At 44.3% G+C, this 19570-nt stretch overlaps 1 protein-coding gene across 7 annotated transcripts in view; it reads left to right on the plus strand.

Moving 5' to 3' along the window:
• scel (sciellin) overlaps positions 1-19570 on the plus strand; it is a 92663-nt gene that overhangs the window by 19937 nt on the left and 53156 nt on the right. For all 7 annotated transcript variants that reach the window (XM_085998526.1, XM_085998528.1, XM_085998527.1 and 4 more), the window contains exons 2-5: positions 3151-3276; positions 9040-9139; positions 10952-11023; positions 13810-13869. In XM_085998526.1, the coding sequence (XP_085854652.1) occupies positions 3207-3276; positions 9040-9139; positions 10952-11023; positions 13810-13869 (302 nt within the window). In that variant the 5' untranslated portion in view covers positions 3151-3206. The remainder of the gene's footprint in view (positions 1-3150; positions 3277-9039; positions 9140-10951; positions 11024-13809; positions 13870-19570) is intronic.

Consider the following 19570-nt stretch of genomic DNA (forward strand, 5'->3'; position numbering starts at 1 on the left):
TAACGTTAAACACTAAACAGTTTTTCACAAAACAGAAAGGGTGAATATATGGATAACATCCGTATCCTCTACTGTAAAGGTATACAGACAATGTAGGAACTGGGAGGTGTCTTAGGCTTCTTAGACTTCTTAGGCAGTCCCTCGGAACCGAGGATGACTTGCTTCCACATTAAAAATGAGTTCTCAGATGACTGATGAGTCCAATGCGGGACCTACAGTCTCTGTCACAGGTGGGGCAGATGGTGGTTGAAGGGGCGGGTGGGTGGGGTGCTTGGGTTGACATGCGCTCCTTGCGTTGCTTGCGCTTGGCTTCCACTTGCTCCCGACGAAGAGACTCGAGATGTTCGGCACCTTCCCGGATGCTTCTCCTCCACTTTGTGTGGTCTTGGGCCAGGGATTCCCAGGTGTCGGTGGGGATGTTGCACTTTTTCAAGGAGGCTTTGAGGGTGTCCTTGAAGCATTTCCTCTGCCCACCTGGGGCTCTCTTGCCGTGTCAGAGCTCCGAGTAGAGCGCTTGTTTTGGGAGTCTCGTATCGGGCATGCGGACAATGTGACCTGTCCATCGGAGCTGATCGAGCGTGGTCAAACCTTCGATGCTGGGGATGTTGGCCTGAGCAAGAACACTGACGTTGGTGCGCCTATCCTGCCAATGGATTTGCAGGATCTTGCAGAGGCAGCGTTGGTGGTACCTCGCCAGTGCTTTGAGGTGCCTGCTGTACATGGTCCATGTCTCTGAGGCATAAAGGAGGGCGAGTATCACTACTGCTCTGCAGACCATGAGCTTGGTGCCGGGTTTGAGGTCCTGGTCTTCAAACACTCTCTTCCTCAGGGAGCTGTAATTGGATACCAGTCACCCAACATTCTACCTGCAATGTGTAATTTGATACACAGAGATAGTTGCCAATATATAGTTGCACTATAGACAAGGCACAGGTAACTCCCCAGAGCTCACACAACGTAGAACACCCAGAGTTCAGACAACGCACAGTGCTAACACTCCACACAGTTCAGACAACACAGAGTGCCAACACTTCCCACAATTCAGACAACACACAGCGCCAACACTCCACACAGTTTAGACAACACCCAATGCTAACACTCTCCACATTTCAGACAATGCACAACACTAACACTCCACAGTTCAGACAATGCACAACACTAACACCCCACAGTTCAGACAACACACAGTGTCAACACTTCCCACAATTCAGACAATGCACAGTGCCAACACTCCACACAGTTTAGACAACACCCAATGCTAACACTCTCCACAGTTCAGACAATGCACAACACTAACACCCCACAGTTCAGACAATGCACACGCTAACACTTCCCACAATTCAGATAAAGCACAGTGCTAACACTTCCCAGAGTTTTACAATGTACAGCACTAGCAGCCTCAACAGTTTGGACAGTGCTAATTTTGGAGGTGGCAATGTACAGTGCTACCAGTAGAGGAGCTAACACTGTGCTAATGCTAGCACACAGCTGGCCACGAGATACAAGTCTGTGCCAGCCTGAGTCCCGCAGAACTATCGCCTGTATCGTCAAAAGACCTGTGCATTGTCTGCAGTAGCTTTTAAAATAAATCATGGCAGTAACAGAAAAGTTGACTGGTTGTTCACAATGGTACAGCAGAGATATATGACCAGCACTGCTACTGCTGATGCTGAAGAGTTGCAGTTCTGGCTGTAGGAGGTTCACCAAAGAAACCTGGAGCTGAAGACCACTTTCCAGTAAAACCACAGTTGCAAGCTGCAAGGAGTAATGTTACTGAATGAGGCAATGCAGTCACCCAAGTCCCTTGTACCTAATTTCAAAGGAGGGAAAAATTTGCTAGTTAGAGGTAACTGTACTCCTAAATTTTGATCGCACTTCTTGTGGGACCCAACAAACATGAAACCTAAACTGGGAACTGCTCCACCCTCTGGGAGGTACCATTTGAAGAATGTACAATTGCCCTTTTGCACACACTGCGCTTACACATCATTAAAATGTAGCGAGCATATAATATACAATCATTGCACAATCAATTTGTTTGGTCAGAACTAAGGTGTGCAGAAAGTCTGCACTGGGCGAGAATGGGATGGTCTTGTAGATGAAAATTCTACCAGTTGCCTTATATCACTGACAGTCCTTCGACCCCACAAATCAATTCAATTGGTAAACCTAAACAAGTTTATGCAAGGAAGTTAGCACAGTTTTTATATCTGCTTAGAATATACAATTATATTATTCAGGAACACAGTGAAGGCATGCAGGAAAGTTGTTTATAGTCAAGGAACATATGCCAAATACTGTGATCTACCAAAACGTTCAAGTTACAGATACCTTGGTATAATTTTAAGGAAAACAATTTCTTTACAATGTGTTGCTACCAGATGTTTTTTGTCTACAACCAATGGACGCGACTGCTGCCAACGCAGTAAAGTAGTTCAAAATAAAAATTTAAAGTTGAAATAACATTTATGCCGAACTGAGCCAAGAGAGAAAGGAGGGAAGGGGGTGGGGAAAAGAGATAGCTGCTGCCGAACTGAAGAAAATAAAAATAAAAAGTTGAACTTTTTTTTTAACATTTAGGCGCAGAATCCTTCTGCGCAGCTTCCGGTTCGTTGGCAGCAGTCACTCCGATATAATAATTCGCTGGTGAAGAGATGGTTTACTCTTACACTTGATGACTCTACTTTTACACATTCATAATTTGTTAACATTCTTGGCTTCACTATTTTTTTATCTGAAATGAGACTCCCACATCTCCTTCATTGCTATTGCAAAATTTCCTCCGTAATGTCTAATCTTTCCTTTTCCCCTTCAACAACTCTTAACTGTTTATAAACCCAAATCTATCCAACAGCTGAATCATGATCCCATATTTAGGAATGTGATCTCTCACACTCGCAGATAGGAAACAAAGAAAAACTTGCCTGGTACGCAATGCTTGTCTCACTGATCATTTCCAATCTCTGTGGCTGTTGCAACATTTTAGGATTTTCTCTGTTTTGCCAATGCTACTGTGGTCATTGCCCAGTTGATGTGCACTAACGTGTTCCTCCAAAGCTCTAAACTCTATCCTGTGGTTGATATAAATGAATAAATTAAACAGATGATGAACTCGGAATTTTGACTACACTTTGCTCTCTTTGCTTGCAGGTGAGCCTGTTGCAGAATTTATCTTCATTGAAGACAGCTAGTTTTGATCTTTGAAAATGTCAATATTTCAGAAATTAGCAAAGACATTCTCAGATGACAAAAACACTCATACAAGTCCCAGTGCAGGTTTGTAATTCTTACATTTTTGCTGGGATTTATACCTTTATGAACTATAAAGTTCTATTCTTGGATTCAATTGTAAATATGAGAAGCTGAATATATTTTCACTATTGACCTCTCATTAATGTCAGTCGGGATGTCATTGAATGATCACGCAATGTCACAAAGCATCTGGAGAGTGATGGTACATAAGGGGGCACCATCTGATGGATAGTGTGAGCATTGATGCACCTGACAGTCTTTTGTCACCCTCCCCTTCATGTGTTCTTATTTATACCCTGGCCAGGGTTAGGTCAAGGGTAGAACTAACAAATATTGACTATATAACAGTGAGGTATCTCTTGAAGATAAATGAAATCAAAGTCATGTCATTTATTTTAGTTGGTCTATCTTCTGTGATAACTTCTGTTCATTGGCATATTGTAACAGAATAAAGTTCAACACAATGTGATCACAAAGAGGTTCCAATGATTACATTTCCTGTTTTAGTGGAGTCACCACCCAAATACACCTTTCAGTAACTAGGACTTTCACAGTGTTAGGATAAAGTGATCAAGACTCATAAGGAGTAGGTGATGTTTGTATTAGGAATAGTAACAAAAAGAGGTATTGGACAAGCGGAAATATCACCTTCCATAACCACTGGCAAGATTCAGTTTGTTTTAATTTCTTAGGAAAAATTGACAAAGAACCATTGTATCACTTTATTGTTCCCCATTGCAATGTGCCAGGATTTCCTGGGGCTTCACTATGAGAGGGAACTGGGCCTATTTTAGTGAGGTGCAACCGGACGTTCCTGGCCTTCCACCTCATTTTCTTTAGACTCTGCTCGTTAGAAACATAGAAACATAGAAGATAGGAGCAGGAGTAGGCCATTCGGCCCCTCAAGCCTGCTCCGCCATTCAATGAGATCATGGCTGATCATCCAAATTCAGTACCCTGTTCCTGCCTTCTCTCCATATCCCTTGATCTCTTTAGCCTTAAGAAATATATCCAACTCCTTCTTGAATATATTTAATGAATTGGCCTCTACTGCCTTCTTTGGCAGAGAATTTCACAGGTTCACCACGCTCTGGGTGAAGAAATTCCTCCTCATCTCTGTCCTAAATGGCTTACCCCTTATCCTTAGACTGTGACCCCTGCTTCTGGACTCCCCGACCATCCGGAACATCCTTCCTGCATCTAGTCTGTCTAGTCCTGTTAGAATTTTATAAGTTTCGATGAGATCCCCTCTCATTCTTCTAAACTCCAGCGAGTACAAGCCCAATCGACCCAATCTCTCCTCATACGTCATTCCTGCCATCCCAGGTATCAGCCTGGTGAATCTTCGCTGCACTCCTTCCATGGCAAGAACATCCTCCCTCAGATAAGGCGACCAAAACGGCACACAATACTCAAGATGTGGTCTCACCAAGGCCCTGCATAACTGCAGCAAGACATCCTTGTTCCTGTACTCAAACCCTCTCGCTACGAAGGCCAACATACCATTTGCCTTCTTAACCGCCTACTGCACCTGCATGCTTATTTTCTGCAACTGGTGCACAAGGACGCCCAGGTCTCATTGCACTTCCCCTTCTCCCAATCTATTGCCATTCAGATAATAACCTGCCTTCGTGTTTTTGACACCAAAGTGGATAACCTCACATTTATCCACGTTATATTGCATCTGCCATGCTTCTGCCCAATCACCCAACCTGTCCAAATCATACTGGAGTTTCTCGGCATCCTCCTCACAGCACACACACCCACCCAGCTTTGTGTCATCTGCAAATTTGGAGATATTACATCTAGTTCCCTTGTCCAGATCATTAATATATATTGTGAATAGCTGGGGTCCAAGAACCGATCCCTGCGGTACCCCACTAGTCACTGCCTGCCACTCGGAAAAAGATCCGTTTATTCCAACTCTTTGCTTTCTGTCTGCCAACCAGTTCTCTATCCAAGTCAATACCTTGCCCCCAATCCCATGTGCCTTAATTTTACACGCTAATCTCCTTTGCGGGACCTTATCGAAAACCTTTTGAAAATCCAAATACACCATATCCACTGGTTCTCCCTTATCTATTTTACCAGTTACATCCTCAAAAAATTCCAGTAGATTAGTCAAGCACGATTTACCTTTTGTAAATCTATGTTGACTTTGTCCGATCCGGTCACTTTTTTCCAAGTGCTCTGCTATTACATCCTTTATAATGGACTCTAGCATTTTCCCCACTACCGATGTCAGGCTTACCGGTCTGTAATTCCCCGTTTTCTCTCTACCACCCTTTTTGAACAGTGGGGCAACATTAGCTACCTGCCAATCCATGGGTACTGTTCCAGGGTCTATCGAATTTTGGAAGATGACCAGCAATGCATCTACTATTTCTAGGGCCACTTCCTGAAGTACCCTAGGATGTAGATTATCAGGCCCTGGGGATTTATCGGCCCTCAATCCCATCAATTTCCCTAACACCATTTCCCTACAAATACTGATTTCTATCAGTTCCTCTCTTCCATTAGACCCTATGTTCCCTGACATCTTTGGGAGGTTATTTGTGTCCTCCTTTGTGAAGACAGAACCAAAGTATGTATTTAATTGGTCTGCCATTTCTTTGTTACCCATTATAAATTCCCCTGATTCTGACTGCAAGGGACCTACGCTTGACTTCACCAATCTTTTTCTCTTCACATATCTATAAAAGCTTTTACAGTCAGTTTTTATGTTCCCTGCAAGCTTACTCTCAGATTCTATTTTCCCCCTCTTAATTAATCCCTTTGTCCTCCTTTGTTGAATCCTAAACAGCTCCCAATCCTCAGGTTTACTGCTTTTTCTGGCCAATTTATATGTCCTCTCCTTGGATCTTATGTTATCCCTAATTTCCCTTGTTAGCCACGGTTGAGTCACCTTTTTTGTTTTATTTTTATGCCAAACTGGGATGAACAAATTCTGTAGTTCATCCATGTGTTCTTTGACTGTTTGCCATTGCCCATCCACCGTCAACCCTTTGAGTGACATTCCCCAATCAATCCTACCCAACTCGCACCTCATACCATCGTAGTCTCCTTTATTTAAATTCAGGACCCTAGTCTCTGAGTCAACTATCTCACTCTCCATCTTAATGAAGAATTCTATCATATTATGTTAGCTCTGACCCAAGGGGCCTCACACAAGATTGCTAATTAATCCTTTTTCATTACATAATACCAGTCTAAGATGGCCTGATCTCTAGTTGGTTCCTCGACATACTGGTCCAGGAAACCATCCCGTATACACTCCAGGAATTCCTCCTCCACAGTATTGTAACTAATTTGGTTAGCCCAATCTATATGTAGATTAAAGTCACCCATGATAACTGCTGTGCCCTTACTGCACGCTTCTCTAATTTCCCATTTAATGCCATCCCCGACCTCCACATTACTGTTTGGAGGTCTATATACCACTCCCACTAACATTTTCTGTCCCTTGGTATTTCTCAGTTCTACCCATACAGATTCCACATCATCAGAGCTAATATCCTTCCTTTCAATTGTGTTAATCCCCTCTTTAACCAGCAATGCTACCCCACCTCCTTTTCCTTTTTGCCTATCTTTCCTGAATATTGAATACCCCTGGATGTTGAGTTCCCAGCGTTGGCCACCCTGGAGCCATGTTTCCGTAATCCCAATCATATCATATTCGTTTACTTCTATTTGCGCAGCTAATTCATCCACCTTATTACGAATGCTCCTCGGATTAAGACACAAAGCCTTCAGGCTTGTTTTTTTAACGCTCTTAGATCTTTTAGAATTATTATTTACTGTGGCCATGTTTGATTTAAACCCTTGATTACTCTGCCTGCCACTTTTGTTTTTCTCCTTCCTGTCTTTTGCTTTTATCCTTGTTTCCCTTTCCTCTGTTCCCCGCTCAGGTTCCCAACCCCCTGCCATTTTAGTTTAAACCCTTCCCCAGAGCATTAGCAAACACTCCCCCTAGGACATCGGTCCCGGCCCTGCCCAGGTGCAAACCGTCCATTTTGTACTGGTCCCACCTCCCCCAGAACCGGTTCCAATGTCCCAGGAATTTGAATCTCTCCCCCTTGCACCATTCCTCTAGCCACGTATTCATCTGAAATATGCTTCTATTTCTACTCTGACTAGCACGTGGCACTGGTAGCAATCCTGAGATTACTACCTTTGAGGTCCTACTTTTTAATTTACCTCCTAACTCCCTATATTCAGCTTTTAGGACTTCATCCTAAAGGACCTTAGCATAAAAAGCTAGTGCTATGTCCTCTCCCTGGGCCCTTTCCTAACTGGGGGTCTGCAGGAATCCTGGTGCAGGCCAAAGATCCTCCAGGCAAGTAAAATAATTCCTTTTTAGCTCCTTGAGGAAAAATGGAGGCACTTGGGGGCCTCTTGGCTACTAGAAAGTCCCAATCTTGGAAGCCTGATATGTAGATGCAGACCTGCTCCTGGAGTACCTTGGTCATTTGTGCGGTCAGAGGCAGGAATAGATATGTGTAGCTGCCTCCTCACAAGAACTGTGTATCTGACGGGTGCCCAGTGAGGAAAATGTACCCTACTGACGCAGCTGAAGCATTGAAAACTAAATCATACAGATTCCTTCTCGCGCAGAGATAAAAAAGCAAATCCAATGCTGGCCTTTATCTCAAGAGGGCTGAAATACAAAGGGGTGGAAGTTGTGTTACAGCTGTACAGAGCTCTGGTGAGACCCCATCTGGAGTACTGCGTTCAGTTCTGGGCACCACACCTCAGGAAGGATATATTGGCCTTGGGGGGGGTGCAGCGCAGATTCACCAGAATGATACCGGGGCTAAAAGGGTTAAATTACGAGGCTAGGTTGCATAGACAAGCCTTGTATTCCCTTGAATATAGAAGATTAAGGGGAGATCTAATTGAGGTGTTTAAAATGATTACAGGATTTGATAGGGTAGAGAGAGAGGAACTATTTCCCCTGGTGGGAGAGTCCAGAACAAGGGGGCGTAACCTTAAAATTAGAGCCAGGCCCCTCAGGGGTGATGTCAGAAAGCACCTCTTCACACAAAGAGTAGTGGAAATCTAAAACTTTCTCCCCAAGAAGCTGTTGAGGCTGGGGGCTAATTGAAAATTTCAAAACTGAGATTGATAGATTTTTGTTCGGTAAGGGTATTAAGGCTACGGAAACAAGGTGGGTAGATGGAGTTAAGATACAGATCACAGAAACCCCACAGTGCAGATAGAGGCCATTCGGCCCATCGAGCCTGCACCGACACATATCCCACCCGATCCCCGTAACCCCTACACCAACACATATCCCACTCACCCCACGTATTTAATCCCCCTAACACTAAGGGTCAATTTATCATAGCCAATCAACCTAACCCGCACATCTTTGGACTGTGGGAGGAAACCGGAGCACCCGGAGGAAACCCACGCAAACACGGGGAGAATGTGCAAACTCCACACAGACAGTCACCTGAGGCCAGATTCGAACCCGGGTCCCTGGCGCTGTGAGGCAACAGTGCTAACCACTATGCCACCATGCTGCCGCCGTGATCTAATTGAATGTCGGAACAGGCTGGAGGGTCTGAATGGCCCACTCTTGTTCCTGTGAGAGTGGAGTGATTGCACATTACAGGATAGAGATAAAAATGGCTGGTGTTAAAGAGGATTTAAATGATGGGTGAGCCTGATAAGTTGAATGGCCTTTTCCTTTTCCTACATTGTTACTTACTGATGAATTTTTACCTTCATCAGCGATATGTCCTTCATCATAATTATTGAAAGATCGTAAAACTTTAATTTCAGCTGATGACAGGGAACAGGTCATTCGTGGAAGCAAGAAGACGTCTCGCTTAATAAATGATGACGACTGGATTAGAAATAAACCATCTGCAGATGAATCTCAGTAAGTGCTGAACACCACCATTAAAACTATGGTTCAAAAGTAAAAGGGACCATTGCTTCAACATGTGCCACTTTTAATTTATTATTCTGCTTGAAATGTACCTCAGATTGTGTCAAAATGTGTCAGCTGTGGCTCAGTGGGTCGCACACTTGCCACTGAGTCAGAAGGTTGTGGGTTGAAGTCCCACTCCAGGGACCTGAGCACGTAAAGCTAGGCTGACACTCCCAGTGCAGTGCTGAGGGAGTGCTGCACTGTCGGAGGGGCCGTCTTTTGGATGAGACGTTAAACCGAGGCCCCGTCTGCTCTCTCAGGTGGACGTAAAAGATCACATGACACTATTTCGAAGAAGAGCAGGGGAGTTATCCCCGGTGTCCTGGCCAGTATTTATCCCACAATCAACATCACTAAAAACAGATGATCTGCTCATTATCACCTTGCTGTTTGTGGGAGCTTGCTGTGTGCAAATTGGCTGCCGCGTTTCCCATATTACAACAGTGACTCCACTTCAAAAGTACTTGATTGGCTGTAAAGCACTTTGAGACGTCCAGTGGTTGTGAAAGGCGCTATATAAATGCGAGTCTTTCTTTAAATTAATAGGAAATTCTGTATTTTTAGAACAATAAAAAAGGTGCATGTGTAATTTTTTAGACACGCAATTTTTTTTTGGGATGCCTCAAAATGCCTCCTTTGCCCCTGAACAAGCTCCAGCCAAGAGGACTGAGGGCTGGAGGGGAAGGGAACAGGTCACAGGTCACAGGTCACAGGTCAGAGCCCAAGCATCTATCAATGCCACTGATGACCCAGCCACTGACAAGCACATGTAAGCCGTTCAGGGTGACTCTCAGTCCAGTTTTCTCTCTCGCTTCCTGATGAGATGACTGGCCTCACGCCACAACAGCATAGCGGGGTTTGGGAACTCAATTCATCTACTTCGCATGAAGAGATTTACGAGGGCAGATGTGAGCATTGAGAATGAAGTTCACAGAATCACAGATCACAGAAATCACAGAAACCCCACAGTGCAGATAGAGGCCATTTCGGCCCATCGAGCCTGCACCGACACATATCCCACCCGATCCCCGTAACCCCTACACCAACACTACACCAACACATATCCCACCCTATCCCCGTAACCCCACGTATTTACTCCCCCTAACACTAAGGGTCAATTTATCATAGCCAATCAACCTAACCCGCACATCTTTGGACTGTGGGAGGAAACCGGAGCACCCGGAGGAAACCCACGCAAACACGGGGAGAATGTGCAAACTCCACACAGACAGTCACCCGAGGCCGGATTCGAACCTGGGTCCCTGGCGCTGTGAGGCAACAGTGCTAACCACTATGCCACCGTGCTGACCTTGAAGAATTTAGGATGGGAAAAGGATTGGCACATTCAAAGAGACAGGATTTTCGGAAGCATTTGAAGGCAGGGAGGGAGACAGCAGAGGTAAAATTGTTTGGGAATAGAAGTCCAGGACGCATAGCTGAAAGATCCACCTTTAATGGTGGTGTGCAGGTGTTGGGAACAAGCAGTAACCCAGAGCTGGAGGTACCGAGGATGTAGGGCTGGAGAATATTTCACAAGTAGACTGGGGGATTAGTTAACAGAGGTGGTTGAGGGCATAGACAGCTGAAGACACGGCCGGTAATGGTAGAGTGAAGGGAGTGGGGGGATGCATAAGAGGCCAGAGTTGGAGGAACGCAGAGTTCTTGAAGGGTTGTAATGCATCAGTACATCAGTGTGGCTGCCAATCAACTTTAAAGGATAAGAACAGCTCAATAAATTAAAACTGTTTTCTTTATTAACAGAAATATGTCAGCTGATGTCAACTATGGTAAATCTGCACTCAGCCAAGTAAAATCTGAAGAAGGCCTGAACAGGTAGAGATATTCTGCTGCTTGAAATTCTAACTTAGAAACATAGAAACATAGAAGATAGGAGCAGGAGTAGGCCATTCGGCCCCTCAGGCCTGCTCCGCCATTCAGTGCGATCATGGCTGATCATCCAAACTCAGTACCCGGTCCCTGCCTTCTCCCCATATCCCTTGATCCCTTTAGCCTTAAGAAATATATCTAACTCCTTCTTGAATATATTTAATGAATTGGCCTCAACTGCCTTCTGTGGTAGAGAATGCCACAGGTTCACCACTCTCTGGGTGAAGAAATTCCTCCTCATTTCTGTCCTAAATGGCTTACCCCTTATCCTTAGACTGTGACCCCTGGTTCTGGACTCCCCGACCATCAGAAACATCCTTCCTGCATCTAGGCTGTCTCGCTACGAAGACCAACATACCACTTGCCTTCTTAACCGCCTGCTGCACCTGCATGCTTACCTTCAGTGACTGGTGCACAATTCTGGATCAGAATTTCTATACAGAAAAGTGTTGCTCATTTTCTGTGAAGCAGCTTAATGGTTCTGCAATTGTAACTGATTCATGTGTGTAAATCTTTATAATTCTCCAGATTTCTGTAAATTGCAATTTTTTTTCTCAATCTGAATTTTTCCTTCCTGGAAGCTAATCAGAGACTGCTTCAAATGACCTTTGGCTTTCCTGCTGATTGGTTTGAATTAGAATTAGGTGTACCATACATGGCTGGTAGAAAATGCTTAAAAAACTGACCTCGGTGCATGTATAAAGGGGCTGCGTGTTATTGGCTCATGAAACCGACACTATCTGTGAGAGAGAGAGAGCGAGTTATGAAATATTTGTGGCATCCGCATCTATCATAAATGTAATGCTAATAAATTTCAAGAATAATCTAGCAGTGCCACTCTAATATTGTTTGTATACAGCATCTTTAGCCAAGTGAAGGAAGTTAGTACACCGATCTCAACTGGCATTGACAAAAGTCAGACTACCTTAAAAATGCAGAGGGTTATTTTTACTTTGCATCATCATTAGTTTGAATGCTTCTAGTGTAAGGTCTGCTTTTGATGAATTAATTATTAATTGATTAATTAATTATTTTAATATTGATTCTATTTTAACTGATGGAAGGACCTCAGTGAGTCATCAGTGCTTTTCTTTTTATCAATACAAGTATCACTGGCCCATGGAGGATGGTAAGCAGAGCTCCATGTGTCCGCCTGAGGGTGCAAACATGGGGGGAAAAATTCAGTTGGTAGTGCCACCCGTTAGCGCTTTAAGAGGGCGCTAAGTGGGGCGCAAACCAACTAGCGCCCGGGCGCGGCGATATCTGCGCCTCTCGCGAAATTGACCGGACATTTTTGCGGCGGCGCTAAACACTACCGCTACGATCTCCTGCGCCGGCAGATCGTGACGTCAGTCGAGTGCGCAACGCCCCGGTAGTGCCCCAGACTGGAAATTGAGTGGCGCCCCCTGCCTTACCGCCTGCCGCTAGCAACGACAGGTTGAGGGGAGCGTTTTGCAGTCGGGAAGGGACTGGGGGGAGCGCTATTTAAAGGCGACCACTTCCTGTCTTTTTTTGTTGGTGACATTTTTGCACCACGCATTCTGAGAGAGAGAGAGACTTCTGGAGAGATTCAACACTGTGTGAAGGAGTTTTGGGTACTGAGCAACACTTTGCAGATTCATTTTGATTTGCCCTTCCTTGTATCTATTTAGAAGAGACTGTGGGGGCTGCACTCTGAGCTCTTTCCCTGGGTCTCTCCATTGTTCTTTCCAGCAGATTTGATGTACAGGTCTCTCCAGGCCGAGACTCAAGGCTGCAATGAACAGGATGTGGATGGAGACCAAGATAAACCCTCCCCTTTAAGATAAAAACAGAAAATGCTGGAGAAACTCAGCAGTTCAAGCAGCATCTGTGAAGAGAGAAACAGAGTTAACGTTTCAGGTCGATGACCATTCATCAGAACTCCCCTTTAAGAATTGGCCGGTGCCAGTGCGTCTGTGTTCCATTGCTGACTGACATCACATGAGCTTCGCCAGCGCTGTGAGTTAGCGCCTCGCTCCTTGGCCTTTGCGCCTTAAGACAGATGTGAAGTGCCTGATTTAGCGCTCCAATCACCTCCAGGGGCGATAAAAACCAAGTTTGCAGTCGGAGGCGATAATTAGCGCCAGGCACTAATCTTTGCGCCCGGCCGATAATTGCGCCCCAAATGGGGCGATACCGAATTTCTCCCCCATGGAGTTCTGCCTTGTCCACTCCATAGCAAGGCAAGAGGATAGACTGTAAAAAGGTAGATACAGTTATTAAAAGTGACTGCTTGCTTTACTTCACCTTGCTAACTTTGCTATCTTGACTGGTGCAGTACAAAGTTAGCAGGCTTTTTTTTTAGCTATACAGACTAACAAAAAAGAAAATATATACAGAATAATTGGTGCTTTAGTTAATAAAATAAAATGTAAATGCATATCTTGAATCAATTTTAGCAGAAGCAGAAGGAAATGTTCATTTAATGAAAATAACTTTCTGCTCTTTCCTTTCTATTTTTGGTTTAAAAGCATGACCCCAATAACATACAACTTTACAAAAGTTGCATCCATTATGTCCCTAATTAAAAACGCTGATCTCACTGTGAAGTCGAAATGAATAGCTGTGTCTCTTAAATCGTACATCTGATTTAAAATTCTGCGATCTTTTTCAGTGAACCCTTTTTGCTTTGCTGAATGATGTGAAGTACATTGGTTGAATCATGTTACTCTTGACGTCTTCTGAGCCTGCCTTTTATCTTGTTTATACAGCGATCCGACTAGCAAGCTGAGGCCAACAACAAAGTCCGATACCATAGATGGAAGAAGAAGGTGTGCCTTTATTGGAAGTTTTCATAGTACCATATAATGTATATTGGTGTGTTTAAAAAAAAAAGTTATTATGTGAGGGTTGATTGTCAGTTTAAATGTCGAGCAACAACGACTTTAGCTTAAGAGCCAGGGCTATTGTCTCATGAACTCACTTGCTCGAGCTGAGTGAGTTTCAACAGAATTCCAGATGGCGTTCCAAAATCTGTTATTCCCACATTGACAGATGGAATGAATCCAACCTTTCCTGCTGGAACCATGATTCCTGCTGGGCAAATGTAGAACAACATTAATACTAACATAATGAGAAGTCTGTGGCCTGGAATATCTTGTCCTCCTCAAACAAGAAGAACGAGTGAGCAGTGAAGAAAATTAATCTGGCAATTTTTCTACATTAGCATGTTTATACAAGTCATTTTTATGAATGTTGCTGCACTCAGGAAATCTGCCCAGATGTGAGTTACAGTACTGATGTTCATTCTTGTTTTAACAAAGTTGGATATATATATATGTCTGACACCCAACATGACATAAGCAACAAAGACAATGGGCTGGATTTTGCCAGCCCTGGGGAGGCAGGTTTGGAGGCGGGACTGCCGGGAAAATGGCAGAATTTGGGGGCGGGTTGGGCACCATGCCATCTTGCCAGGAGGCGGGTAGACGTCCCGCGCCGGGTCCCGCCTCCTCGAGGCGGGAAGGGGATTAATGCCAATTAACAGGTAGTTAACAGGCAGTTTTTTGGCTAATCCCTATTTTGAGTCCTGAAGTGTGGGCTTCCCGACGGCTCTGAACCTCGCCAGGCTCAGCGAGCCGGGCCGTCGGTCTGCGGGGGTCGGAGGGGCCGAGATGTCCGGTGTGCAGGTGAGTAATGGGTGCATGTGTGCAGAGGTAAGTGTGTGAGGTGTGTGTAAAGTGTTTTAATAAGTTTTACTTACCTTTACTTCTTCCTGCAGGCTTCCTCCCTTCAGGTCTCGGGAGTCCCTCAGCTCACCGGCACAGAAAGCAGAATGGCCGCTGAACTGTCAAAAGCTGCAGCCTTCTGCTTTCTGGCCAGGAAGGCTTTCTAATTGAGTCTTGAGTAAAGACACAACTTAGAAGACCGATTGTCAGTGTTTGACAGCTTCACAGAGCTGTCAAATGATGACATTTCATCTGTCAAAAGCTCTTGACAGATGAAACGGCACTCGCTGACGTCACCTGTAACTGGCTTTCCCTTAATTGGCCTGCTGGGCGGGCTTAACAAGGTCAATCAAGGGAAAGTAGCGTGGGTTGGCTACAAGTCGATGGAGGTGGGACTAAAACCCAACAAGTGGGAGTCCCGCCTCCAAAAGCTCCCCATTGACAAAATCCAGCCTAATGGGTCTGAATTTGTGGTCGGAGGTTTCCTGTGGGCGAATGCCTCCGAACCGCAAGAAAAATATGAACCAAACTGATGGCCCCGGAGGTTCGTAGACTCGCGCTCCTGGGCCTGTAGGCGTACGCCCACGTAAAGGCCCATGTAGCCCATGGGCACACGCGGTTTGCAAGCGCCCCTGAGATCACATGGGCCAGGCCAAGAAATTAGAAAAGTGAATCCCCATTCTTGCTTATGGGGGATTCCATTTACGTACGGAATCCCCGTAAGCTTAATAGGAATCTCCTAAAAAACACAAATTTCATACAACTTAAATAAAAATAAATCATTACATGTTCAAAATTAATTAAAGTACAATTAAATTAAACATTTAAAACATAAATTAAATTTTTTGAAAAATAAATTTAAACATTTTAAATGGGCTAAAAATAGCCTATAACTAATTAAAAAGTTTTTTTATGTTTAAATAATTTTTTTAATTCTTAAAAAAAATATTTATTTAAACTCTTACACTGGTAAAAGGAGGCCCTACACCTGCTTTTACCAGGCGTAAGAGTTTCACGGCCATTTGCTGGGCAGTAGTTGGGCAAATAGCCCAACTTTCCACCCGCGAATGTCCATTTCTTAGAGATGCGGTGGATCTGTCAAGCTGAAACTTGACAGATTGCAAGTTCCGGGTTTTCGCGCATGTGGAAACCCGGTACTTGTAGGGCACCTACGGCCACGTACGCGGTCATAGGCCCTGGAAAATCCGGGCCATTGCTTTAACATTATCCTTAGATTTGTGGCTCCTTGGCTAGTCCAGTGAGAAGGAATAAAAAGATCTCTCTTTGCACTGAGACGCAGTAAGAGTTTGGATAATTCAATTCCCAGTAGACATGAGTCAACAGCAACCAAACAATCAATTCCAATAAGTGGTAGGGAGGAGCAAGAAAAATAATTTGGCAATTTTGCTACATTAACACTAGGGGAAATTTAGCACATTATGACACCTGATCTGTCTAATGAGAGGGAGGAACTGAATGAAATCGGTATTTGTAGGGAAATGGTGTTAGGGAAATTGACGGGATTGAAGGCCGATAAATCCCCAGGGCCTGATAATCTACATCCTAGGGTACTTAAGAAAGTGGCCCTAGAAATAGTAGATGCATTGCTGGTCATCTTCCAAAATTCTATAGACTCTGGAACAGTTCCCATGGATTGGAGGGTAGCTAATGTAACCCCACTATTCAAAAAAGGTGGTAGAGAGAAAACAGGGAATTATAGACCGGTAAGCCTGCCATCGGTAGTGGGGAAAATGCTAGAGTCCATTATAAAAGATGTAATAACAGAGCACTTGGAAAACAGTGACAGGATCGGACAAAGTCAACATGGATTTACAAAAGGTAAATCGTGCTTGACTAATCTACTGGAATTTTTTGAGGATGTAACTGGTAGAATAGATAAGGGAGAACCAGAGGATGTGGTGTATTTGGACTTTCAGAAAGCTTTCGATAAGGTCCCGCATAAGAGATTAGCGTGCAAAGTTAAGGCACATGGAATTGGGGGCAAGGTACTGACTTGGATAGAGAACTGGTTGGCAGACAGGAAGCAAAGAGTTGGAATAAATGGGTCTTTTTCCGAGTGGAAGGCAGTGACTAGTGGGGTACTGCAGGGATCGGTGCTAGGACCCCAGCTATTCACAATATATATTAATGATCTAGACGAGGGAACTAGATGTAATATCTCCAAGTTTGCAGACAACACAAAGCTGGGTGGGTGTGTGTGCTGTGTGGAGGATGCCGAGAAACTCCAGTATGATTTGGACAGGTTGGGTGATTGGGCAGACAGTATAATGTGGATAAATGCGAGCTTATCCACTTTGGTGGCAAAAACAGGAAGGCGGCTTATTATCTGACCGGCAATAGATTGGGAGAAGGGGAAGTGCAACGAGACCTGGGTGTCCTTGTGCACCAGTCGCTGAAGGTAAGCATGCAGGTGCAGCAGGCGGTTAAGAAGGCAAATGGTATGCTGGCCTTCATAGCAAGAGGATTCGAGTACAGGAGCAAGGATGTCTTGCTGCAGTTCTACAGGGCCTTGGTGAGACCACACCTGGAGTATTGTGTGCAGTTTTGGTCACCTTATCTGAGGAAGGATGTTCTTGCCATGGAGGGAGTGCAGCAAAGATTCACCAGGCTGATACCTGGGATGCAGGAATGACATATGAGGAGAGATTGGGTCGATTGGGCTTATATTGGCTGGAGTTTAGAAGAATGAGAGGGGATCTCATTGAAACTTATAAAATTCTAACAGGACTATATTATGTCCATGTATAATTGAGACACGGACTGCAGGAGTAGGTTACAACAGGTGTTTACTGAGTGGAGACAAAACTGGAACTGCTATGCAAAGTTACTTCACAGGCTTATATACAGGGGTGGTCACTACTGGTACTGCAGTATACAGGGGCTGCAGAATATAGTTCCTTCTGCAAAGTACATACACTACAGACTAGACAGCCTAGATGCAGGAATGATGTTCCCGATGGCGGGGGAGTCCAGAACCAGGGGTCACAGTCTAAAGATAAGGGGTAAGTCATTTAGGACAGAGATGAGATGGAATTTCTTCACCCAGAGAGTGGTGAAGCTGTGGAATTCTCTACCACAGAAGGCAGTAGAGGCCAATTCATTAAATATATTCAAGAAGGAGTTAGATATATTTCTTAGGGCTAAAGGGATCAAGGGATATGGGGAGAAAGCAGGGACAGGGTACTGAATTTGGATGATCAGCCATGATCTCATTAAATGGCGGAGCAGGCTCGAGGGGCCAAATGGCCTACTCCTGCTCCTATCTTCTATGTTTCTATGTACCAACTATATAGTGATCTCAAGTTCAGGCTGACAAACAACATTGTAGAAATAACTTGGTAGATGCAATCACACGTCAATAGTTATTTATTGTGTAACATGTCCAATTTGAAATTCAGCTGTGGCGAAATAGATCTGGGACTCAGGACCAGGTGAACTGAATTATTACCCAATTTAAACAGGTTTGAGAGGGCAGGTCAGGCAGCCTCTGTGGAGAGAATGGATATGTTAATGTTTCAGGATGTGACTCCTTCCTCAAAACTGCTGTTTTGCTGAATTCTGCAAAACAAATTGGTTAAACCATGTGAATTAAAAAACTGTTCTATTTGCTGTTTTGAGGAAGGGTGCACATTTGCAATGTCAACATGTCTGTTCTTCCCCACAAATGTTGCCTGACCTGAGTGTCTTCAGCATTTAGGGAAAGTTTTGTAGAATATCGGAGGTTGTTTCAATCTTAGTATATAAGAAGGAAGACGAGCAGGGCGTTTCAGGAATGCTGTGTTAGTTTCATAAGAAAATATGGGGTTTGGAGATTTACTGGGTGTGGTGAACTTCAATGGCAACCAATTATATTAAAGCAAAGTCTGGAACAACAGGTTGAACAGAATAAGCAAGAAACATAACTAGTATGTTTCATGTTGAACAGCAGGCTTTTCCAACCTTCTGAGGGTAATTTTTAAAGAGAATTGTCATCAAATTGAGAAGGTTTCTGAAGCTCACATACTGGCATAGCCAGCCTGAGCTGTAAAAGGTGGTATAATGGCCATTGAAGAAGATATCATGCTGCTCTTTTGAGGAACTTTCTTCAGGTTATTTCTGTAAAAGATTGCAAAAATCATATTTGTAAAATGCAGTTTGCCTCACATAAGACATGATAAAGCCAGCTTACAACTGGTATCATCTTTTATTTGCTTTTGATGAACCTTGTCATTTTTTTTCCTTTTAAGTAGGAACTTTAAGGCCAAAGTGTGGCAAACTTCTCATTAAATAAGGGGTTCCAGTAGCAATGCAGGTCAGAGTCACTTTAAAAGATAGTTTTATGGTTTCTTATTTTGTAGAGAAGGGAAAGAAAATAACAACCAAGGAAAATCGAACAGTGACTGTTGCTTATTTACATTTCAGTTAGTTTCTAATCTGCTGGATCTGTTCAATAGATCTGTCGAGCTGCTTATCTGCATGTTGTATAAAATTATGTCCACTGTGTTTAAATGATTTTAAGAGATAGTGGGGGAGAAGTTGGCTGTGGCCTGTTTTCAGGTGCAAAATAAGCAGCGTGATCAGATTGTGCCAGAAGCCAGAGGCCGGAGGCTCCTCCCAAATTGGGCCCCGGGCCTCATTTGAATAGTTCCTCTGGACTGCGGATGCCAATGGAGTGCCTCGAGGCAGCTCTGGCCGGTTTGCTGCAGGCCATTTTGGGCCAGTTGCGATGCCAGTGGCGGCTCTCAGGTAGGTCCTGGGAGGGGGTGGGAGGTGAAGGGGAGGGGGCAAGCGCAAGCCCCGGGAC

Source organism: Somniosus microcephalus, chromosome 10, assembly GCF_052327205.1.
Source record: "Somniosus microcephalus isolate GS21.2 chromosome 10, FLI_Smic_1.0, whole genome shotgun sequence".
Classification (NCBI taxonomy): Eukaryota; Metazoa; Chordata; class Chondrichthyes; order Squaliformes; family Somniosidae; genus Somniosus; species Somniosus microcephalus.